This window comes from Urocampus carinirostris, chromosome 20, assembly GCF_059441175.1.
Source record: "Urocampus carinirostris isolate Australia breed hairy pipefish chromosome 20, RoL_Ucar_1.0, whole genome shotgun sequence".
NCBI classification, from domain to species: domain Eukaryota; kingdom Metazoa; phylum Chordata; class Actinopteri; order Syngnathiformes; family Syngnathidae; genus Urocampus; species Urocampus carinirostris.
The window spans coordinates 21,106,870-21,132,091 of record NC_142368.1 but is presented as its reverse complement, the minus strand read 5'-3'; the positions used below and the strand labels follow the sequence as shown (position 1 = coordinate 21,132,091).

Below are 25,222 nucleotides of genomic sequence, written 5' to 3'. Positions count from 1 at the left end.
GACCGGCCAATAAACCTAACATGCATGTTTTTGGAATGTGGGAGAATACTGTTGTGCCCGGAGTAAACCCACGCAAGCACGGGGAGAAAATGCAAACTCCACACAGGAAGATTTGATCCCATGACCTCAGAACTGTGCCACACACGCGCTTACCACCGCGCTGCCCCCTTTTTATAATCATTGTGGGAGAAAAAACTTTTTACTGAAGTGGGGACGGACACTTGACAACAACAGCAACCAGAGGATGAAGGTGCTGTGTCTGAGTAAGATCAGGAGGCTTCCCCTGCAACTGGTAACCATGGAAACCATTACTATCCATTTCATGTGGGGCAACAAACCCCTACTAAAAAAAAAGACAACTGGAGTGAGGTGGGCAATGCCAGTCAAAATTTGCCTGAGATACACATCAGGAAGCGGAGCGGCAAACCAGGCGGTTAAGGGATTCGTGAACGACTGACAATACTCTCAGACTGTATTGTACATATAAATCCGGACAACATGTAAAGATGCCCTTATTTTTCAACGAAGATGTGCGCAGCCAGGCTGTACAAGACACACCACAGGAAGTAGTGCCCGGACAACCCTGGCGATTAAGGGATCCATCAACCGTCAAATACCAGTGGTTGTATCGTTTACCAAATGTTTGCTGAAATATTCAACAAATGTTTTTTTTTTTATTATTTTTACAAAGTCATTTTGAAAATCTTTAAAATTTATTTAAAACTTAAATTATATTTAATTGTGGGATGTGTCGTTTGGGATGTCCTTAATATGTTGAAAGCAAAATACTTTATTATGTGTTAACAAAGACTCTTTGTAAATATGTTTCAATATATGTCTTTTATCTTAGTTTTAGCAACGCTGTTCAGGGATACGCAACACATTGGGAAGAAGGAACGGGGGAGCTGAGGGGTGAAGTGATTTCAGGTTTGGCCCTGGGTTTTTTTAAGTGTAGCTTGAAAATGGTAAAAGAAAAGGCCCGTTTCAAATACAGTCCGATCAACAAAACAAACCCATAAAAAAAGATGAAAAAAGAGGAGTTTATTAGCATTGGAAGAATGAGCTTACTGAGGCTGCGATCATGGCTTTAAACCATCAGATGGTAGCAGAGAGTAACAAAGTTTCAACTTCCGGACAGCACTCCCTAAGAAAGAGTTTTCCCCCAGTGATTTAGGATCTAGTATCAGTATTGTCACATGCCGCTACTCGTCATCTCGGGAGAGCCGCTATACACCAAAAAAAACAAGGCCACCAGATGAAGATGCTGTATCCGAGTCCGATCAGGAGGCTTTCCTGCTACTGGTAAACATGGAAACCAGTACCAACTCTTTCTTGAGGAGGAGCAAACCCCACCCCCCAAAAAATGGCCTGAAAAGGGATGGGCATAGCCAGGCTGTACTTTACACACCGCAGGCGGTGAAGCGATCCGTGATATATGTTGAAGGCTTTGGTTACGTTTTCAGCATTCCTTTTGTGGCTGGCAGTAAACAACATTTCGCACTCAAAAATCCCATTTCTGTCAGTGCTTATTAAGCCACAAACACAAACCTCCGATAATGTCTCTCCTTAAAGCCTTTTTTTAACAATAGTGAACATTTTATTAACAAATACATCAAAAGTTGGGGCATCTCGTCGAGCATACCTGAACAGTCCGTCCAAAGAAATAAAAAAAATCTTTTAATAGATTGTTTTCTGCGTGTGCAACGTTTGTGTCTGTATGCGGCTTTCCTCCAGTGTCATGAAGCATCCGCTCATCTCCTCCTTGACCGCCACGCCCCCCGTCCCGAGGTCGCAGGTCATTACCATGATGGGACCCTTGCCGCCTTTCAGGTGCATCTTAATGTTGTCCTGTGCCACAAATCAAACACATATAAGAATCCTGAGTGTTTTCATCAACAGCGTAGGGACTAACGAGGTACAAGCGACAAGTTCCTGGAACGCAGTTACTTTTCTCAGTAATGAGTACTGTGAAGGATTTTATACATTTGATTATAAGGGATTTTGTACCAACGAATACAAATTACATTTAATGCAAAAGATATTCACTGGCTGGGCTGTGGGGCAGGTCATTGCAACCTAGTGGAGAATGATGTTCACAGTAAACAGCAGGAACTGGGACAAGAGCTGATATGATAATCAGCGCTTCCTGACGCAAGATGAGCCTCTGTGACGCAGGAACGCTCGGGGTCCAGACATCAAGGCAACGAGGTGGAGCCCACGTGGGGATTCTCTGGCCCGCCCATGGGATGTGCCGACACACCAGCTTGGGAGAAAGGTGTGGGCAGAGGATAAAAGAGAGAAGATCGAGAGGAGAGAACGAAAAAAGGAGGCTCGACGAAGACTCGAGCGACACCAATTCGGCTAATTAGATGGAGTTCACTTAGTTCATTTATTAAGAAAATAAATCTGCCCCCGTGTGAAAATGTCGGCTATTCTTGTCCATCTTTTCCCCAAAAGAAACGAGAGCGCATTGTTAGGTGGTGTTTGGTTAATGGAGTCAGATAACCAATTCGGACAATTTGGTGAATGGTACATTTTAATATATTTAATTCCTAACAACTGTAACGCGTTATTTAAAACACTTTGTAACTCTACTGTCGTTACTACTAGGTGGGTTACCTTGTTACTCCCCTACTTTGTAATTGAAGTTGGTGTGGGCAATAATGGCAATTTATTTGCAATCTTAAAGGTAAGATCCTAGGCTTGGGCCCGACCTGAACCCGGCCCGAATTTCGGGCTTAAAATGTCAATCATTAAGTCGTGCCGGTCTGGCACTTCACTCTTTTTTTCCCCCTCATGAAGGATTTACACAGCATGCACATACTTTCACTCAAGTAATTATTTAGACAAAGAAAATGCTTACCAAACTATAAGTTTAACTCAAAATCACAAAATCCAAATAAATGTTCATCCTTGGTGTTGGGCTAAAAGCCCTGCGGCTTCCTCCTTCCTCACGTCAGACGTCATTTCTTAAGTCCGGGCCCTCTTCCTCCCCAGTCCTCACAAATAAAATATAGAATTTTGGGTTTGCTTTGGTCTTACAAACAAGGGAATCGGGCTAGGTTAAGTTTTAATACCAGTGGGTTGGATTTTCTAAGCCCAATTTACCTTTAGGTGATGGTATAAAGAGGTATGACTGTATTTGGTTGTATGTCACCAGTAGCAAATGGTAAGCAGCGTTAGAGAGGTATGTGCAGCTTATACAGGAACAACAAAAGGTAAATCAATGGGGGAAACGTGAAACCAGAAATTATGGTAAAAGTGCGCTGAATTTAGGTGTTTTTTTTGTAAAATTATTTCTACAATACACCATGGCTGCAGGAAAAACAAAAGGAAGTCTTTAACAGTAACAAGAAACGAAGCAGGAAATCCTTGAGTGGTTTGAAGCCCAGAGACAAAATGGATATGGAGTGTCTGGGTTAGGTATTCATTTACAAGCTCTCAAGAAACATGAAGGCTTCATGGCTTCCACAGATTGGTGTACACATTTTTCCTTTTTATTTTATGTGGCTATTTCAAAGCAGTTTAAGGGGGTCGGCTTCTAGGCGAATATATTCAGTCATTTTTAACCAGATAGTTACTTACAGAGTAAAGTGCTAATTTTGGTGTCAGAAATCTGGGGGGTACCTAGATTATTTTTTAAATGAAGTAACTAGTAACTGTGGAAGCTAGAGCTCTTGTTGGTGATAGGAATGAGTGGAGAGGTGTTGTAAAAGGATAGTGGGATGTTTGGACGCGTTCTAAGGGATGGGCAAGGCATCTGTATGATGCGGCAGGGGTAAACCAGTGAAAGCTGTCGGGCCCTGTTGTTGAACAGAAGAGTGTGTTGTGTCACCCTGACCCGGGTGACATGGCCGCTTTCTTGTGTCCCGTTTCATCTGGAGGGACGAAAGCATGACCAACTTAGGTGCCTAACTTGTTTGGGTGTTTGGGCATTTGGGTTGCCCATGGTCCAAAAATGTTTGTGTGCGTATTTTGCTATTTTTTTCCCTTTTTATTTTCTTTGTTATTGTATGTGTTTGTCTTGCTGTCGGTCACCCCTCTTGAGGGATATTACCAAAGTAGATAGATAGGTAGGTGACTAGTAATTGTAACAAATATTTTTTTTCACTAGCTATTTTTTCATATTCTTATCGTTCATTTGTACCTGCGTGGGCACCGGCACTTCCAACTTGGTTTCCTCCGGCGCTTTGATGACGATAACCGTCTTTTCCTTGAAAGCGTCGACCTGGCTGACGTCCTCATGCGTGATGTAGGCCACCGTACAAGATCAGTTAAGAGAAACTCCACCATTCCACTGAGAATTTAATTCCTGGGAGCAAAGGATATCTGGTGTTTTCTTCATTGTCTGTCATGTCGAAGAGTTGGTGTGCGCAGGTTTTGATGAGGTTGTCCAGCGTGCTCTCCTCTTGTTTCAGATTCTCCAGCTCCTTCTTGAAATTCTCCTCAGTCCTCCAAAGGTAATAGGCGATTGAACACTGTCCTCTGAATGGGACACAATTATTTTTAATATAAGGTTTCATCAAATTTGTGAAAATAAATTGATTATTACTGTAATCCCTCGCAAGTTTGCACTTCCTATTTTGCGGCCTCAGTGCATGGCGAGTTAAAAAATATTCATTAATAACAAATTGAGAGCAAGTTTTCTTTGTACAATAGAAGGATATGGAGGACAGATCCTGCGATCTGTAAGAATAAACGTATGAGTAAATTAATGACAGCAAATATATGCCATTAAATAAATGAACACATAAATGACATAATACCTAAATATAAGACGTAAATGCAATTAACTCATTTAGTTGTCATTTATTTCAGGATCAATTTCGTCATGTATTTTTTGTGTGTATTTTGCCTTACCTTTTTATTCCTGTATTTATTTCGGTGTGCATATTCTTGTGCATTTTGTATTTTCTTTTTTAATTACAGTATTTACAGTGTCGTGTTCTGCATTTCGTCTTCTTTTTATTCTGCTATTCATTTTGTCATGTATGTTGTTGTCTATTTTGTCGTGTACTTTGTCACTTTTTATTTCTGTATTTTTGTTGTTGTGTATTTTGTCAAGTACTTAAACGAGTTTTGATCTGTTGTTTTTCTTTTTATTCCAGTATTTATTTTGTTGAGAAAAATAAGTATTTTGTTTATTCCGGCATTGATTTTGTCATTCATTTTGTTTATTTTTTGTCCAGTATTTTGTCGAGTACTTTGTTGAGTAAATCGACTTTTTTTTATGCTGTGATTTATTTTAGCCTGCCTTTTGTCATGGAATTTGTCGAGTATTTTGTCTTTTTTTATTCCAGTATTTTTTTCCAGTGCATTTTTTCTTAATTTAACTTTTTAATTCCGATATTTATTTTGAAGAGTATTGGGTCGGGTAATTTGTCTTTTTTTTTTTTAATTCCGGTACTTATTTTGTCATGCATCTATTATACATTGAAATCAAAGAACCATCTCTATTTATAGGCTCAAGCGTTTGTTCAAAAAATAAAAGCACTTTACTTTATAAACATACTTTTCCACCATTAAGTTCTGTACTGTCAAATAACAATTTTAAAAATAACCTTGCCGCTATATTGTGTTGATTCAGGACACCATTACTTTTGCACTTTAGATGATCTTTTGTCGCCAGCACCTGGATTTTATTGGAACACAATAGTAGGGCATAAAAATAAAAAGAACATTTCTTGGAACAAATAAAATATATAAGTAATTTTCTTTGTAAACATTTTTGAAACAAATAACTATTGTACTGTCGGATTACAAATTTAGAGATAATCTTGCTACTTGCTACACTATTGACTTTAGGACACGATCACTTTTTTACTTCAGATGATAAGTGTTTTTTTTAACTTGAGGATTTTTAGAGAAACTCGGAATTCAAGAAGATTTGCGTGTACTTTATGGAGGTTCGCCAATTTTTTTATGTACGTTTACAACTTGGACCGCAACGTTATTGACACACCGGCAGAAAAGGGGATGGGCGTCTGTTTAGAAAATCCGAATGCAGAACACAATGCACAATGAAAATCTGCAAAATAGAAAATACGCAAAAAGGATACCACGATACAGCGAGGGATTACTATATTCCCAAAGCTTGGACTCACATCCACTTGACCCTCTTGGACTTCCTCTGGATGACGCTCATGCTCTCTAGCACACTGCTTATCTCATAGAGGTGGCACTTGCTTGTCTGAAGCCAGTTGGCTGCCTGGTGGAGGTCCAGCCACCGGTCCGGAGACACCAGCAGGAGGTCCAAAAGGCGCCGTGTCAGTTGAGCCAAGGAAACATCTGCAAAGAGGACCGGTGAGGCAGGTATGGTTAGGTAAAGATGAATACCTTGATAAAATAAAGACTTCTTTAGTATGATAGCAAAAAGACAACACACAAACACCGGTTGTCGTGCATGGTTCTTCTATCTGAGGTTCCTCTTTGGGTTGAAGGTCCACACTGAAAAACAAAACAAAACAATTTTCGCTGAATTACTGCAACAAAGTAAGGAAAAATTAAGGCTACGGATACTAGCAAAATTATACTGGACTGTCTCAGAAAATTAGAATATTGTGATAAAGTTCTTTATTTTCTGTAATGCAATTAAAAAAACAAAAATGTCATACATTCTGGATTCATTACATATCAACTGAACTATTTCAAGCCTTTTATTATTTGAATATTGCTGAATTTGGCTTACAGCTTAAGAAAACTCAAAAATCCTATCTCAAAATATTAGAATATCATGAAAAAGTATACAAGTAGGCTATTCAACTAATCACCTGAATCATCTAATTAACTCGAAACACCTTGCGAGGGTTTCCTGAGCCTTAAAAACACTCAGCTTGGTTCAGTAAACTAAATCACAAGTATGGGGAAGACTGCTGATCTGTCTGCTGTCCAGAGGACCATCATTGATACCCTCCACCAGGAGGGTAAGACACAAAAAGAAATTTCTCAAAGAGCAGGCTGTTCACAGAGTGCAGTTTCAAAGCATATCCACAAAAAGTCTGTTGGAAGGGAAAAATGTGGCCGGAAACGCTGCACAACCAAGAAAGATGACCGCAGCCTTAACAAAATTGTGAAGAAGAGCCGCTTCCAGAATTTGGGGGAGCTTCAAAGACAGTGGGCTGAAGCTGGAGTCCAGGTATCAAAAGCCACAGTTCACAGACGTGTCCGGGAAATGGGCTACAATAGCCGTATTCCCATGGTCAAGCCACTTCTGAACTCAAGACAACGGAAGAAGCGTCTGACTTGGGCTATGGAGAAGAAGCACTGGACAGTTGCAGAGTGGTCCAAAGTCCTCTTTTCAGACGAAAGCAAGTTTTGCATTTCATTTGGAAGTCAAGGCGCCAGAGTCTGGAGAAAGGCTGGAGAGGAGCAAAATCCAAGTTGCTTGAAATCCAGTGTGAAGTTCCCACAGTCAGCAATGGTTTGGGGAGCCATGTCAGCTGCTGGTGTTGGTCCACTGTGTTTCATCAAGTCCAGAGTAAATGCAACTGTGTACCAAGAGATTTTAGAGCACTACATGCTTCCATCTGCTGAAAAGCTCTATGGAGATGAGGATTTCATTTTCCAGCATGATCTGGCACCTGCCCACAGTGCCAAAACCACCAGTAACTGGTGCACTGACCATGGCATCACTGTCCTTGATTGGCCTGCTAATTCCCCTGACCTGAACCCCATTGAGAATTTGTGGGGTATAGTTAAGAAGAAGATGAAAGACACCAGACCTACAAATGCAAATGAGCTGAAGGCCGCTATCGAAGCATCCTGGGCATCAATAACACCTCAGCAATGCCACAGGCTGATTGCCTCCATGCCACGCCGGATTGATGCAGTAATCCGTGCAAAAGGATTCCCAACCGAGTACTGAGTGCATCAATGGACATTTTCAAATGTTTGATTTAGTTTTGCTGTTATAAAATTATTTTTTTACTTGGTCTGAGGAAGTATTCTAATATTTTGAGATAGGATTTTTGAGTTTTTTTCAGCTGTAAGCCAAAATCAGCAATATTCAAATAATAAAAGGCTTGAAATAGTTCAGTTGATGTGTAATGAATCCAGAATGTATGACATTTTTGTTTTTTTAATTGCATTACAGAAAATAAAGAACTTTATCACAATATTCTAATTTTCTGAGACAGTCCAGTATATACACACTGTATATATATATATATATATATATATATATATATATATATATATACAGTGGAACCTCGGTTTTCGAACGCCTCTCAATTCGGACAAATCGGTGTTGGACCAAAAATTTCGAGAAATTCTTGCTTTGCTGTTCGGTCAAAAAATCGGAGTTCGAACGCCGGTACGCTAGGGTGCGAAGCTGAGCGGCGTACGGGTGTTTTAGCCCCTAATTATGCCTCCGAAGAAGGTCGGTGCAAGCAGGACAGGTGAAAAAAAACAAGTTGTTCGTCCAACTATTGCCTTTAAGAAAGACATAATAGTTAAATATGAAAGAGGTGTACGAATTTCCGATCTTGCTAGTGAATACAGCATGGCTAAATCTACTATCAGTACGATAGTAAAGAATAAGGAGGCTGTGAAATCGAGTGATGCGGCTAAGGAAGTTAGCGCTATAAGCAAGCAACTGCCGCAAGTTTTGGAAGAGGTTGAAAAACTTTAGAGGATTTTTCTCTCCCCACCGTCCACCACAAAGGTAAGAAATCCTATTCATAATCCTTTTTTTATTTTTACACTTTCATGTTAGCGTAATCTTTCGTACGGAAAATTACGCTAATGCTAACGTACGACTAGCCTGGGTTAGCTTCATGTTTACGTTCATGTTAAACATTGAGGGTGTTGGAACGGATTAAAACGATTTTACATTACTTTTAATGGGAATAACGATTTTCGGTGATCGACCAAATCGGTTTTCGAACAGGGTTCTGGAACGGATTATGGTCGGGAAACAAGGTTCCACTGTATATATATATATATATATATATATATATATATATATATATATATATATATAGGGGCGGCAGTAGCTCAGGAGGTAGAGCGCTGGTCTTGGGATCAAGGGATCCAAGTTAGAATCCCGGCTTGTCCGTGTTACATGTCGAAGTGTCCTTGGGTAAGACACTGAACCCCTAATACCCCCAATAAGCAGGTTAGCGTCTTACATGGCTGCAAGGCCGCTATTGGGAAATGTAGAGCACATTGTAAAGCGCTTTGGGAAGTCATTGACTTGGGTTCAAATCCAGCTCCAGACTTCCTGTGCGGAGTTTGTATGTTCTCCCCGTGCTTGCGTGGGTTTCCTCCGGGCACTCCAGTTTCCTCCCACATTCCAAAAACATACATTTTCAGGTGAATTGGCCGGTCCAAATTTTCCCTAGGTGTGAATGAACGAGTGATTTGTCTGTCCCTGTGTGCCCTGCGATTGGTTGGCAACCTGCCCACTGCCCGATGATTACTGGGATGGGCTCCAGGACCCCCGCGACCCTACTGAGGATAAGCGGTGTAGCTAATGAGAAAATGAGATATATATAAAATTAAAACAATTATTTTTTTAACTGCTTCTAACACCTAATTTTGAAAACACTCACCTTAATGTTTTCATTGCAGGAAGAACTGTCACAGTTTCAAATACAGTCTGAAAGACAGAGGAGTTCAAATGTGAATTTTGGTGTAACCAAGACTATTTTGTGTACAAAAAACATTGAAAATCCATCCCACTAATTTGAGCACATTCTCAATTAAATTGTTAGGTATTAGGTTTGGGACAGAATTCTGATTTGCATTGGGGAAAGTTTCAAATACTCATGGACAGCTTCCTGCCCCCCCTTGTCTGATTCCTATCTACTGTGTGTGGAAACAAAGGACGTGCAGGGGTTGCCGCCTCGGAAATTTGGGTTTTTTAGGTGCGCTAATCTGAGAAATACAATATTTATAGATAACTAAAAATAACTACGATTGTATGAAAATAATTTTGTTATCAGAAAATTGCAATACAGAACTACCACTTTTAGTCTAATACTGTACTGATATTTATCTCAGAAAATGCTGCAATACTGATATGAGATATTGGTAGTGAAATAAAATAAATTCCTTCAAAATGCTATTGTTTTGATGCACCTTTTTAAAATTGAACCATTATATTAACTTAGGCCAGTCTCTTAAGCACTACGTTGTAAATATTATTATTATTATTGCCTATTCTCTTGGAAGTTCTTATTACATGTTAACTTTGGAATGCCATGTCTAATCTTGTTGCATACAATGTTTCACTATGCTGTTATCAATAACAATAAAGAAAATCCAATTCAATTAAATGTTATTTGATTGTAAGGCATTTTTGTGCATTTCATTTCTAACGATGCCCACTGTCACATTTTTCCAAAGCAAAGATCAACCAAGTTTGGGAAATACAGTCCCCTTTTAGCAAATGACCTGCTGTGGAGGTGGTGGTGAAGGGGGTTGCACAAGAGCTCCGCTCCCATCTTCCTCCATCTCTTCCTCATCGTCGCCACCTCCGGCAGTGTCCCACTGGTCGTCGTCCTCAGACGACTCGGCACCCCAGGTGCCGCTGGCCCCTAATGGTCCGTCCAAATAGGGGGACATGATAGGGATTGCGTCACTGCTGACACTGCCTGTGGCGATGTCTTCCGGCAGGAAGTGATCCTCGCAGATGTACTGCGTCTCCAGCGAATCCTGCTTTTCCGTTTCCCGCAGTGCAGCCTGCCATACCTAAACGTCGCCAAGTAGAGGGTTGCTGTTGACATTTTATTTTTTTCTCGCTCCCTTTTAAATGGCCCCAGAATTTGGGGTTTAAAACAAAATGAATTTTTTTAGGTTATTGTTAATAAAAATGACCAATTTTGGGGGTGTTTCTTTTTTTTGGCGAATAAGATTAACAAGTGGAAGGGTCCACTTTTGAGTGTTGCCTTGAAATACAAAACTTATTTTATGCACAGTGAACCCGTGCTATAATGTGGTTCACTTTTCATGGTTTTGTAATTTCACTGATTTGAATTGTGTTCTACTGTACAGACGCTGCACTACTCACAACCATTCGACTTTCGTAAAACGGTAGATACGGAAAAAAATTTGAGATGTCGAAAAAATATCCGGACATTGCTGTAAGTTAGATTCTGTATTGTGTGCACCTTTTTCCGAGAACAGGATATTACTGTAGTGCTTCTTTACGCCGCTACCGGCGTGTGGTGGCACTATAAGAGGTCACCCAGCATCCACCTCGAAGAACAAATCCGCTTCCTCTTCCTATTTTGTTGGTAAACATTCTATGCTGTATCTCCAGCGCGAAGAACTTTGACATTTTTATTGTTTAATATCTTGTGCATTCAATCTATATGGATGGTGTCGAGTGTAAAGAAGAGGCGAGCAGTTTCATTTGAAATGAAAGTGAAAAATGGAAGCTTGATGCAGTTGAGAAAATGGTTGGATCACCTTTTTTCGGCCACTTTTTAACACGGAGGAGGAAGTCCCCTAACCGTTGAAGCTAATCTCTCAAAGGTAAATTAAACTTAATTTATTTATATTTATAGAGCATATCATTTTATGACTTTTTTTTAGTACAAAACAACAAAGGTTACTTATACAAGCGTTAACCATACAAAATATAACACTGAAGCAACTTACGAACGAATTCAATCTCTTTCGTAAGTAGGGCAGCGTCTGTATATGCCTGCTATCAGTCTAAGGCTTGCAGTGATCTCCTTTTTTTATTATTTATCAAGCTTTTTAATCACATTTAAGCGTATCCTGTCCCATATTAGGGAAAAGTGTTTTTTTAAATATATATAAGTTTGGGGGTGCTTAGGTTGAATTTGGGGGTGCTTGAGCCGCCCAAAAACAGGCTGGTTATGCCCATGTACACGACCACGACTAGTAGTACAAAAGTAGGCACTGTATAGCATACTATATAAGCCATGTGCTATAATAGCTTTATTACAATGCATATTTATTGTACACAGTTGTTCACTGATTGCTGTTACCAGGGCACAATTGTGACTGAGACCCTGGTTTTATTGGATTTCGGCTCCAAATGTCAGTTATCTACCTCCTCTTAATACTAATAATCGGCATCGGCTCTGTAAAACTCATATTGTTCGATCCTTACTTCATACCATTCTTTTTATCTCAGTACTGGGGGTTAGTGACATGCGCGTAACCAGCCTGTTTTTGGGGGTGCTCAAGCAAACCAACTAAACCCATGCACCCCCAAAATTGCCATTTTTAAAACTCGCTTTTCTTTAATAAAGGGCAGGATAGGCTTAAATATGATAAAAATCATTTATAACTTACCTTTACGTTACTGAAATTTTTTTGCTGTAAACTTGTTTATTTAATTATACTCCTTGAAGCCAGGCCGTTATTTTATTCATTTAGAATTAAAAAATGTGCTTTTATTTTGAATGCGTCTTGCGGAAGGCATGTGTTTCCGATTCTATATCGGCTGTAAGAGAAGTCCTTCAACAGAAATTTTGTTTTATTGTGTAAAACCTAAAACATTGTAAAAGATGAATTAACAAACAAAAAAGAAGTATCACTATGTATTTTAATTTTCTTTCTCACATCTTTTACCTATATTAATGGTGCATGTCATGAAAATGGTTTTAAAATAAACAATGGAGCATCAGTTTAAAAGCATGACCATCATTTAGCCGGTCATGCTGCAACACGAGATACAAACTAAAATTTTTTTTACAAAAGATGTAAACAACACAGCATAGAAAATGTTCTACTGCCTTGAAATGGTTCGGTGCATTTGTTTCTTAGCAACGCTTTAGTCCTCTTTCGTGTATGTGCATGAATACTCTATCTATCTAACTATCAATCTATCCATCTATCCATCTATATACCTACCTACCCTGGTCATATCCCTCGAGAGGGGTGACCGACAGAAAAACAAACACATATAAAAAAGAAAAAAAGAAAAAAGGGGAAAAGTAGCAAAAAACACATACAAAAATGTTCGGACCATGGCCAGTGTTCTCTCTAAGCTGCGCGCGTGCGCAATTGCGCACTGCTCGCACTTTCTCAGCGCACAAGAAAATCTAGCCAGCGCACAAAAATGAGGGCTCAAAATTACTTATTAAGAAGCGACTTAAGTCAAAGTTACAGCGCATGAAGGTAAAAATACACGTGTTCCCCTGACGTTGTGTCCTAAATGCGGTATTTTGAAGTCGAACGAAGTTGAGTAAAGTTAGTAGAGTATGACGGGAACCGGCTTCTTCGGCTCGGCTCACTAAAAAGGAACCGGCTCTTTCGGGTCCTAAACGGCTCTTCAGGTTGTTTTTGCTTCTTTAATCCCAACATGACCAAATATTAAGTAAAATTATGCACAAATTGACTTAAAGGAAGGGGGAATAGAACAAAAAAGAAAAAAATACCAAAATGAAAAAGTAGTGAAAAGCTGAGAAGAAACAAAAGGAAGAGAAAAAAAAGAAGGAAAATTTTTGAAAAAAAAAAACAGAGAAAAAGAAAAGAAAGAACTATAGGAAAAAAGTAAATAGAGAACAAAAAGAAAAAAAGTAACAGCTCGGAAAAAATAAACACATTTTTTAAAGGAATTTTTAAAAAAAAAGTAGAAAAAAAAAACACAGAAAAAAGAAGAAAACGTTTGTGTTGCATTCAAATAATTTCCAATTATATCAAGTGAATCTTGTTGCCAACATTGTACTTCCACTAAAAAATGTGATTAAGTACAGTTCTGTATCTTACAACCGACTAAATAAACCCCCAAAAATGTTAATATTATGCGACAAAATATGTCAGGAAGTAAAAAGAAATGGATATCTTGTGAAAGAATTGCAAGAACAAACGACGTTTGTAGGCCGTACAACCTTTGCAATAGTACATGAGTCAATTCATTCAAAAGGGAAAAATAATTTTGCATTGCCGGAAACTCAGCAAAATGTAACTTGATGTCAAGATTTGGACATGTTTGATAATTAATTATCTTGCCACACTTGGGATTATGGTGGCTCACTGTTGTTTCAAGCGTTGTTCACCGACTTTGTGTGAACGCTCAGACCCGTGGAAAATTAGAGGGAACATTGACCATGGCCCACCCAAATGCTCAACCACCCAAACAAGTTAAGCACCCTCCAGATGAAACAGGACACAAGAAAGCGGCCATGTCACTCGTGTCAGGGTGACACGACACTCTTTGGTTCAACAGCAGGGCCCGACAGCTTTCACTGTTTTACCTCTGCCGCATCATACAGGTGCCCTGCCCGTCCTTAGAACGCGTTTAGACATCCCACTATCCTTTTACAACACCTCTCAACTCATTCCTATCACCAACAAGAGCTCTAGCTTGCACTAGATTTAGACCTCTTTCCTGCATTGCACTCATAACACCATCCATCCACGTCAATTGGGGCCTTCCTCTTGGTCTACTTCCATTTACTTCTGCTCTGTAGATCCTCTTCAACATTCGCTCCTCATCCGTCCTCTCCATGTGTCCAAACCAACAGAGTACTCTCTTATCCACACGCTTGCTCAGTTCCACTATGAAATGATCTGCATTTCTATAGCGCTTTTCAAGTCAAGACTTCCCAAAGCGCTTTACATTGTGCTTCACATTTCCCAATAGCGACCGTGCCTGCTTATTGGGGGTATTAGGGGTTCAGTGTCTTATCCAAGGACACTTCGACATGTAAGACGGAGGAGCCGGGATTCGAACTGAGATCTCTTGATCAAAAGACGAGCGCTCTACCTCTTGGGCCACAGCCGCCCCTAAACTACTAATCCAGTTCTGTCTCTCACAATTTCATTTCTCAATCTATCCAATCTTGTCACTCCCAACATACTCTTCAAACACATCATCTCAAAAACATTTAATTTTCTTCTCAAATCTGCGTTCAGGCTCCAAGTCTCTGCACCATACAACACAGTCGGCAAAATCACACTCTCATACAGTCCCCTATTAACCTCCATACTCATACTCTTGTTGCTCATCACTCTCCTCAGAGCACCCAAAACCTCGCTTCCTTGATTCACTCTGTGCAATACCTCGCACTCCAGCACCTGTCCATGCAACCTTATTTCTAACGCCATGCCCACTCCATCACCTTACTCTTCCCGACATTCATACATACTGTAACTTACACCTATCACACACTCTTCCAAACTCCATTACCAACCTTCTCAATGTTTCCTCAGAATCAGCCACTAGCAAACAACAACTGACTTACCTGCCACACCGTTCCACTGTTATCCATTATCTCTACACCTCTGCCAAATACTCTTGCATTCACCTCTCACCACGCCATCCATGTACACATTAAACAGCCATGGTGACATCACACACACCTGTCTCACACCAGTCAACAATGCATGCTCTATTAAAAATAAATGAGTAAATACTGGGCATGGCGTAGTGATATTGTCTCTGCATGTTATGTTCAGAAAATGGGAAGTGACACTCCTGGTTGATCATATATCAGTTTAAGTGAAATGCAAAAAAAAAAAATTACCAGTCAGACGGCCTGGGTGATCAGCACCCCAAAAGCTCTGAACCTAAAATCGCCCCTGGTTTGGAAGGCATAAGATAATTAGTATAGGTGTCTACCCCACATTATACATTTAGTTCACTTCGTAATCCTAACCTCGGAACGGATTGATGTCGTTCCCTGGAATGTGTTGTACCTGCAAAATAAAGGTTTCTATCTCATGGATTTCGACTATCACTGACTCTCTTTTGGAAATAACCCCAACAACGGTTCACTGTGCAGTCTTGTTGTAATGTGTATATAAATGTAGACAAAAATATGAAGTAGATATTCTGGCCTGAGAAGTCTAGTCAATGTTAGCGAAGATGCTAACAACACAATACGAATTGGCTACAAGCTAAAGTTAGCAGGAGATAAAAAGAGGGAACGTTTAAAATTATTCAAACGGTTTCCAAAATATTCTCCCTGCTTTTGTTATGGGTTGCAGTCACATGTGTATATACCTTTACTCGCGCCGGGTCCTTGGGGAACGGGAAGAACCTCTTGGAAGGTTCGGTCAAGACGCCCCGGTTGTTGCTAAGAAGGCGGTTCGGACACCCAGAAACAACACACTTGACCATATTTGAGCGTCCGAACTCGCCCAAGGTCAGCTGAAGTGGTAGATAAAGGCAACGCTTAGTTTTCTACGTTTTCGTCTCAACGCTCTTCTTTTTTGCTAACCGGAAAAAGCGTTTCGTCAACGCGGAAGTATAACAATAGAGAGGCATGCTTTTTTTCCTTAGTTTGTTTTTAATATGGCTCCCTCTACAGGAGTGTGTGTACATTGCTTAAGAATGGTACCCAAAACAACCTCAGCTGCTTTGACGGTCCCAATTTAGCATATACTGTAGTGCAGGGGTAGGAAACCTATGGCTCGGGAGCCATATATGGCTCTTTTCATGAGTACATGTGGCTTGAAATAGAATGTAACTATTGCATATCTCTCTGTGGCGTTCCATAGTCAAGTGATTTCATCCCGATTTTGGTCCATATAAAGCCGGAGCAACTTAATGCAGAAGTTCGATAAGAAACCATTAAACTAATAAATAAAAACGCTGGCAAACGACTTTGATTGGGTGAGCAGTACAGGTGGGCGGATCCCTGCACACAGCGCAAGGCACTTCCTTCTCTCTCTCTCGCTCAGTGCAGTCTACACCGAAAGTGAATATGAAGATACGCTTATCGTTTGCAGTAATTTGTGACATTTTTACAAAAGAACTTTGCATGCACATTGTTTTGAAACCGTTATTAAGGACAAATTTCATGGAAAAATGCCTCAACGCTCTTAACTGAAGGTGGAAGACAAATTGTAAATGGCATATTTACATTGATTTGGGACACAGAATTTGGCATTATTATCATTTCATACATTTGATTAAGTCATCAAATTACACACAGTAAAATAAAATGTGCTGAAGAGTTAGCTTTTGTCTAGAGAGCGTGTTTGGCAGTTTTTTCAATTTTGTTTGAAAATATATGATGTGGCTCTCTCAATTTCTTTTTAAAACATTTTTTGCTTTTATAGCTCTTTGGGTCAAAAAGGTTCCTGACCCCTGATATAGTGTCTTAATTGTCATTTATTTATAACAACAATGTGAACATTGTTTACAGGGGGATTAGGCGTGGCACTCAAGGATAAATCTGTAAAAAACCTAATAGAAATGAGATAAAAGAGATATTCACACGGTTCACAGACCCATTAACCGTCAGGGTCATCAGAGCACCACCTCCTGTTGTGTGTCTTGGGCAAGTATATCCAGGCTGTTTTTTTGTTTTGTTTTTGTTAATTATTTTCTCATTGACTTCTTTATAGAAAATACATGAAAATAAATAACCAAATACTGTACATGTACTTTGCTCCCTCAAACGAAACAGATAGTACAGCTTACCATCGTTTCCAGTGGCAGAATAAGGCCCCTGATCTGACTCAGATACAGCACCTTCATCATCTGGTCGATGTTGCCATCCTGTCTTCAAAGATGAGCCAGACTTCAGGATTGACAGGCCATGGCATGTGACAATACTGATACTGGGGAGAAACTATCTTCTTCTGAAATAATGAGCATCACATTACATTGTTTTTATTTTATTTTTTTTAGGGTAGAAATTATTTATTGTGTAAAAGGCTTTCAGGAGAAATAGGCAAAAATATTTACAATATAGTGCGTAAAGACTGGCCTAAGTTATAATGATTGCAATGGAAGAACAGTCCACCCTAACAATAGTGCAATAAAAAGAACTGCAATAACATTTATTAGTAACGAAAATTTCCAGATAAGTTGTCAAATATATATTTTCACAGTTTGCGTCCTTGTTAAGAGAAAAACTGCCTGCGAACTTGTTTGTCCTTGTTTAAAGGGACTTATAACGGCTGACAGAAGTGGTGGGCTGTGTGAGAGGAGTCCTTTATAATGCTGCAACCAATGTCCTCTGGACTGGGCAGAAAGCAAGGGATGATTTTCTGGGCTCAGACAGATCTTGAATGACCCAGTCAGGGATTTGGCTGAAATCAGATTGAACATCAGCTTCAGAGAGATCTGTAAATGTCTGTGCTTCCCATCCAAATTATGCTTCCCATGCAATTCGATTGGGCTTGAGAGGTGTTGCAAATGGGAATGGGCAAAACTGCCCAAGGATATTGGTGCCCGTGGCATCATATTAAAAAAAAGACTAGTTGCCACCAAAGGTGCATCAACAAAATCCAATATTGAGCAAAGGCTTTGAATACTTATTTACATGTGGTTTTTTGATTTTATTTTTTCTGTTAATTCCTCTAATACATTTTTTTAAAATCCCACCCCAAAATTGACGTTGCCATTATGGGATGTTGAATGCATAATCTTGCAGAAATATCCATTCACCTTGGAACAAGGCTGTAACTAAAAATGAAAAATTTACAAACAAAAAAGTGAAGCGATGTAAATATTTTCCGGATGCGTTGTACACAACCTGCATTTATTTTCAATGAAGGACAATCTTGCAATTCTCAAAGTGTTTTTTTCTATACATGTACAGTATTTGGTTATTTATTTTCATGTATTTTTTATAAAGAAGTCAATGATAAAATAATGAACAAAAACAAAACAATTAAATCAAGTATTTGTATTTCTGCTCAGAAGCATGCAATTGCGGTTTACTATGGACTTCTAGACAGCCATTTGTGATTCTTCAATTTAATTTTACTTCACATATTTTATTTTTCTTTAATGAGTGCCCAAAAGGCATTCTATTGTCACTACCATATACCTGCGAACAAAAAAGTCGAATTAGATTATTGTAGAAGCGCAAAAAAAAAAAGTCTCATTTCCGTTTGTGGAATCGCGTCACGCAAAAGTCTCGCGAGAGACAAACATATCTCTCGTTATAACCTACCTTCATTCCTTTCCTCTTATTGAACTCTCGCGATGCTCCGGCCTCTTCCTTGGCCGTCGTTGACTGAGGTAAGTCGTGACTCAATGACTCGGTTGAAGTTTTTGCTCTAAAATAGATGCATACACGCTTTAAGGTAACCATTTTGGTACTGTATATAGTTAGAGGTGTTTGATGGCTTAGATTTTGTGTTTCCTGGTGTCGGATGGCCGTTTTAAACGGCCAAACAACTCGTGGTGAAGAAGCTTGGGTGAATGCTAGTTGCGATGGGAGTCTACAATCAGGCCGTACATGTGTTCGTATGGCACTGTTTCAGACTTTGCCGAAAATTTCGCAATTGTGCTTCTATCATTTCGCACTATCCGCCTTTTTGTTTTTATTATTTTTGCTAATTTGCCTCTAGTTTTAGGTTTCTGCTAACCTTTTAGCATAGCATCTTGCCCACTGACCAATTTTTGTTGATCCTATATTTTTTCCTTTAATGTTTTAATTGGCAAAAGGTCAAGTCGTGATTATCTGTATAGCCCTTGATCACAAAGGGCTACACTGATCAAAGACTTATAAAAAAGGGCTACACATAAAACATTTAACCGAATCCACACGTTCATATTTGTAGCCGTCATTATGAACTGAATGTATGCAACTAACATTTGATGTCGTTTCATGTCTAATCCAAAACGTGGTCAAATTGTAATTTTGCAGAGACAGCGGCCATGTTCAGCACAAGTGCAAAGATAGTGAAGCCAAATGGCGAAAAACCAGATGAGTTTGAGTCGGGGATATCCCAGGTAAGTCTTATGCTCTGTAATAAAAGATGTATATTTAAATGAGACTGGACTAAAATAATAATTTCAAGCAACCCTTGAGTAATTATCACTCTTTAATCTGAGTTACATTTTTACACACGCATACCCATTAAAAATGTTTTGATGTGGGAATGAAGGTATTGTCAAGTCATGTTTATTTGTATAGCCCTTTATCACTGCGTCTCAAAGGGCTGCAAAGACAACAGAATATTGCAAATCACAGACTATTATTACACCATTCCCTTATTTTTAAACTTGGATGAGGGCAAGGGAAAAACTCTAAAACCACAAGATGAGGAAAATGGGGGTTTCTCCGCCATGCTTTATTCCTGGACCCTGGCTATTTCAGCTGAAAATGAAAATCTCCATTCTGATCCCTGTATATCTGAAAGATATGAGGGAGGCAAGTCCATGCTTCATTTATATAATACCAACATAAAAATCACATCTTAAGATAACAGGGAGCCAATGCAGGTTAGCAAAATCGGGCTAATGTGATCAAACTAAAATTAAATTGTGAGATTTTCCAGAGGGAATTAGGTGTTTGGAGTAGTTAATTTGAACTCTGCTCAGTGAAAGGACGCACAGGCAGGAGTACTGTATTTGAGTGTATATTGTGCGCATTAGATTATCTTTATCACAAGTTTATGGTACCGGAGAAAATAAAGATTGCATTTTTATTATTGAGGTTGTGCATAATACACACAGTATTATTTCCACAGCCTTCTCACCTATAAGTCCTGGCATATTTTTATGCTTGAGTGTTGTATTGTAGTACCCAACGTGGCTTTATTATTGAGCGAGCCAGATGGGTCAATCTACCAGAAGCCCACTACCTTGCTTCCCTCTCCAATATGTAATATGGACTTTTCCTTTGCCATTCTTGTATTTTGTAACTCAATTCTTTATTGTTCAGAGCGGTTAAGATGCCACGTTCTTTGTTTAGTGCTCACAACTGACTTGCATTTAGGAATATCTTTTGTCCCTGTAGGCCCTGCTCGAGCTGGAGATGAACTCCGATCTCAAAGCTCAACTGAGGGAACTCAACATCGGTGCAGCAAAGGTGAAGGGGGCAAGCGTTTTAAAGGTTTAACTACAGATTTGTTTGATTTAGGAATACATCCTCCACCAGATTTGATGATCTTGTTAACTGCAGATCGCTTTTAGATGTAGGGCGAATATTACAATTAATTATATAGTCCGTGATTAATGTTTTCCATGCATGTAATCTACCGTGTGCTAAAACGTGTATTCTCGTTCCACGTCGTTGTACAAAGTGTTAGGTCCCCGATCTGATAATCTGTGCGGTCGACCATTCTGCATATTCCCACACCTTCCCAGTCCATTTTGGACCATTACCGGGGAGCTAAACCATGCTGTGCACATTCCCATTAAGATAATATGCTAATGCAACTTTTGAATTTGTGTTTCTAAACATCTTTGTTACTGATTCAACAGGAGATTGAGGTTTCTGGCGGCAAGAAAGCCATCATTATTTTTGTACCTGTTCCTCAGTTGAAGTCCTTCCAAAAAATTCAGGTGCGCCTTGTTAGGGAGTTGGAAAAGAAGTTCAGCGGGAAGCACGTTGTCTTCATTGCTCAGGTTTGCAAACATTGCTTAATCTAAAGTTTTCATTTTGTGTATCCGACGTGGGCATCCAGAGAGTTCTCTCCTGGCTCCGTCCTGGTGGCGTATGGGAGCGTAGTCTTGTGCTATGACGTACATTCCCGTTCCACAACGTCGAAAAAAAAAAGTTCTGTCCCCAACCTGATGGTTGGTGCGGACGAACGTCCTGTATATTCCTACAACTTCTTGGAGTCCTTGAGACTGTGACCAAGGAGCTAAACCATGCAGTGCACAAACTCACATGAGTCATTTATTTGAATGGGTGCAAATTAAAAGAGGGTTATTATAAAACATATTTGTGAAAATTTCAAAGATATCAGTGATCCTTGCGACTGACAATTGATTGCATTGGGATTTTCAGAGGCGAATCCTGGCAAAACCCACCAGGAAAAGCCGCATCAAGAATAAGCAGAAGCGACCCAGGAGGTATGTGGATATATTTTTGTGCGGCTTAAAACATTGCCGACGTGGGTATCCAGTGAGCTTGCTCCTGGCTCTGTCCTGGTGGCGGATGGGAGCGTAGCCTCGTGCCAAGACGTATATTCCCGTTCCACAACGTCAAACATTAAGTTCTGTCCCAGACCTAATGGTCTGTGCGGACAGACGTCCTGCATATTCCTACACCTTCCTATAGTCCTTAGGGGCCAAGACTGGAGAGATAAACCATGCAGAGGACATTGATTCAAGAGAAAAAAAATTATAAATGTGATTTATGGTTTGTTTTAAATTTGCCTCGATGTCTATGATAATTCCTGTTAACAAATTGTATCTTGTTTTTTATAGTCCAATGTTTAAATGATTAATGTTGGCCTTAAATCAGATACATGGTTGCAGGTACAGCGATCCTTGGATTATAACAAAGTAGCGTCGCACCTTCATACAAGCCTCAATGGTCAAACTTAACGAGATGTAATTGCAGTATGTGCATACACGACTATAACAAAATAACTACTGATCTACAAATAACACAGCACATCGAATAGTCTTGTTATACAAAATTGGAGGCCTCACTGTTGCTTCACCAACCAGATAATAATGCATGGAGCACCCACTGGTGATGGCCATTTATTTGCATTTTTTCTGACTTTTCTCAGAGGCTGATTTGATAGATTCATTTTTAATGTGCTTTAGGCTAGCGGTCACCACAATATCTGTTTTGATTCAGAGTAGTGCTGCACGATTAACCGAAATCAATGCAATGTGATTGTGTGACAACTCAGGTTTTTCAAAGAGTTATAGACAGCAACCCTAACAAAACTCCCCAAAAGCGGGCGCTGTAAAATCTCAATCCATTACGTACCCAAAGTAAATTGAATGCTGTTGAACCATTCGGAGAATCTGGACGATTAGTCTCTTTTAAACGGAAACATCCTCTAGATAAAACACGTCTTTGCTTATCAACAGTCTGATGGCTCTGTCACTAGTATTAACGCGTGACTGCATAAGTGGATAAGTAATAAAGGACCGCATAGGTTGTCCTTCAAAATCGTCAAATATTAAATACAGTTGACTTTCCGGGTTTTCCTCATAAAATGTGTGTATAACATGATGCCTCTAGTACCATTTTTTTTTTTTTACACTAATTACTGACTACACTTGTGGAAGACCGTATTTACGGGTAGGTCATGCATCCCAGTGTTAAATACTTTGAGGAAAATTACAAAACTAGCACAGAAAATCCACCTATTTAAAATTGCAACACTGGTTTGGAAAATCCAATTAGTCTTTTCTCAAACTGTGCAGTCCTAATTCAGAGACATTGAATTGTGCGCCCGCCCATTCTGGCATTTTGACTGACGGCATACGCCAGTCTCTTGGTCACGCCCACCCAGTAAACACACTGAGTCTGCCCTGTAATCGCATTTGCTATGTGCTCTCCTCGACCACAATGCTCTGTTTATCAATGAAAACAAAGACCATTCCATTCACAATCTGCAAAGCAGAGAAACCTGCGGTAGCGAGGGGTCATATTTTGGGTGGGCCATTTTGAGTTCTCAACAGGAAACTTTTTATTCCGTTGCTAAAATAAATTCCTATGAATTGGGATTAAAGTAATTTCTGTGCAATTTCTCATTAAAATTGTCTTGTCCAGCCGCACGCTGACAGCAGTCCATGATGCCATGCTGGAGGACTTGGTGTTCCCCAGCGAGATCGTGGGCAAAAGGATCCGCATTAAACTGGACGCAAGCCGGCTCATCAAGGTCCAACTGGACAAGGCGCAGCAGAACAACGTGGAACACAAAGTATGTACAGTATTTGCAGTTTAAGCATAACTATTGCCCAGCTGCAATATGACGTGGACATCCAGAGAGTTCTCTCCTGGCTCTGTCCTGGTGGCGAATGGGAGCGTAGCCTCGTGCTAAGACGTATATTCCCGTTCCACAACGTCATACAATAAGTTCTGTCCCCGACCTGATTGGTTGGTGTGGACGGACGTCCTGCATATTCCTACACCTTCCCAGAGTTCTATGGGGCTGTTACTGGGGAGCTAAACCATGCAGTGCACATTGAAAAACACTTTTGTGCTAATCTTGAATTTTCATTAAAATGTGAGTTCAATTAACTCAATGCTTTGTGTGTTTCAGTTGGAAACGTTCTCTGGCGTCTATAAGAAGCTCACCGGCAAAGAAGTAGTTTTTGAATTTCCCGAATATCAGCTCTAATGCACACGACAAAATAAATTTGTGTTCTGTTAAAAAACGATGTGTAGTTATTGCTCATGTTGAGTCTTGACTGGTATCTAAATATTTGCAAGTTGGAGTCGGGGAGACGTTTCTGTGGACTGAACTACTTTTTCGGAACATTCAATACTCTGCATTTTGTTATGCGATAACCTGAGACTGACTCCAAATATTTGTACCCTTAGTACTCATTACCTGTCAACCTCCACGGCTCCATGTCCGTACACTGTCGTATTTTCCATTACAAAATACAAAATCTAACACCATATATATATATATATTTTTTTTTTTTTTAGAATGATGCATGATGGGAAATTCCCAGGCGCGCTCGCTTAGTTTACAACACAAAAAAACGATATAGGGGCTTCCACGGCAAACTCCTTTAATTTGATTGATTTGCCGTTATGTGATGGTCGGTGTATACCGGATGGTACCCATAGTTGACAAATTAGCGTTTTTCCGCACAGATTTTCTTGTACGTTGTACACGTCTTAAAATGCATTATAAACGTACTTTGTACGGCGAAAACGTAGAGGTTGACGGGTAGGAGTAATGTATTGTCAATTGTTGCACATGGGGTGCACTGCCTGCCCGTTTCCAAACTCAAAATTGATCTGCCACCTGGTGGCGCTGCTATTTTACTGTAATGCAGGATTTTACATCAAGTCTCACAATTGTTGTGTTTGTTAAATACGTAGAACGTAATTCCAATAATACGTTCTTGCCATTATCTTTTGTTATTGAAGACTAGTAAATGTAATTTAACGTCGATTTTACTATGTTTAAACTGAATACAGAACTGTAATAGGCTTCAGTTACACGTCTTTTTCACACATTTATCAAAAATCTGCATTTAAAGGAATGTTCTGTTATATACGATTATACGTTGGAGAAAGTTTTGCTAATGAGATACTTTGTGTCTAGTGTCAACTGGTATCTCTTATTTGATAATTGTGGGAATATTGAAGAAATGTGGGCAATATTTAAATCTGTTGTTTACACTTTGATATCTGTATACGTACCCTCAGTTGCTGTTACACCTCACGTCAACCGGAATATAGCTGAATTGCATAGGCGAAAGCAGTTTATTCACAAGCTTTATTAACGGGATCAGTTGGCATACTTGGAAAGTTATCAAGATGCTTCAAGGGAACTGCGGAGGGCCATCAGGCGGGAAAGGGTGGCTGAGGAAAATAAAGTTTTAGAGGCTAATAATACTCGTAAATTCTTTTCATACATCAACCGTAAAATAATTTCTAGGGCATCTATTTCCAAC

The 25,222-nt window shown here is 39.6% G+C and overlaps 2 protein-coding genes and 3 non-coding genes across 7 annotated transcripts; 4 read left to right on the top strand and 1 right to left on the bottom strand.

The window, feature by feature from the left end:
• Positions 1-1,020: 1,020 nt before the first annotated feature.
• On the bottom strand, positions 1,021-16,204 carry e2f6 (E2F transcription factor 6). Of its 2 annotated transcripts, none has more exons than XM_088324873.1 (8): positions 15,929-16,204; positions 10,396-10,692; positions 9,552-9,598; positions 6,392-6,447; positions 6,105-6,288; positions 4,330-4,485; positions 4,148-4,262; positions 1,021-1,848 (listed from the first exon to the last, which is right to left on the bottom strand). In XM_088324873.1, exons 1-8 carry the CDS (start codon positions 16,043-16,045, stop codon positions 1,678-1,680), a joined length of 1,143 nt encoding a protein of 380 aa, XP_088180999.1. In that variant the 5' UTR covers positions 16,046-16,204; the 3' UTR covers positions 1,021-1,677. The 2 variants fall into 2 exon arrangements, with proteins under 2 accessions (XP_088180999.1, XP_088180998.1); XM_088324872.1 differs by having other exon boundaries at positions 6,386-6,447; positions 15,929-16,202.
• A 2,622-nt stretch (positions 16,205-18,826) lies between these two features.
• rps7 (ribosomal protein S7) lies at positions 18,827-23,965 on the top strand. Of its 2 annotated transcripts, none has more exons than XM_088324966.1 (7): positions 18,827-18,904; positions 19,536-19,621; positions 20,631-20,702; positions 21,098-21,241; positions 21,627-21,691; positions 23,358-23,508; positions 23,851-23,965. In XM_088324966.1, exons 2-7 carry the CDS (start codon positions 19,547-19,549, stop codon positions 23,926-23,928), a joined length of 585 nt encoding a protein of 194 aa, XP_088181092.1. In that variant the 5' UTR covers positions 18,827-18,904; positions 19,536-19,546; the 3' UTR covers positions 23,929-23,965. The 2 variants fall into 2 exon arrangements, with proteins under 2 accessions (XP_088181092.1, XP_088181093.1); XM_088324967.1 differs by lacking the exon at positions 18,827-18,904 and adding an exon at positions 18,945-18,969.
• On the top strand, positions 21,284-21,502 carry LOC148346558 (small nucleolar RNA SNORA73 family). The gene has a single exon (XR_015848371.1). It is a non-coding gene; the product is annotated as a small nucleolar RNA SNORA73 family (small nucleolar RNA).
• On the top strand, positions 21,728-21,945 carry LOC148346557 (small nucleolar RNA SNORA73 family). Its single transcript, XR_015848373.1, has one exon. It is a non-coding gene; the product is annotated as a small nucleolar RNA SNORA73 family (small nucleolar RNA).
• Positions 23,557-23,775, top strand: LOC148346556 (small nucleolar RNA SNORA73 family). The gene has a single exon (XR_015848372.1). It is a non-coding gene; the product is annotated as a small nucleolar RNA SNORA73 family (small nucleolar RNA).
• Positions 23,966-25,222: the final 1,257 nt, after the last annotated feature.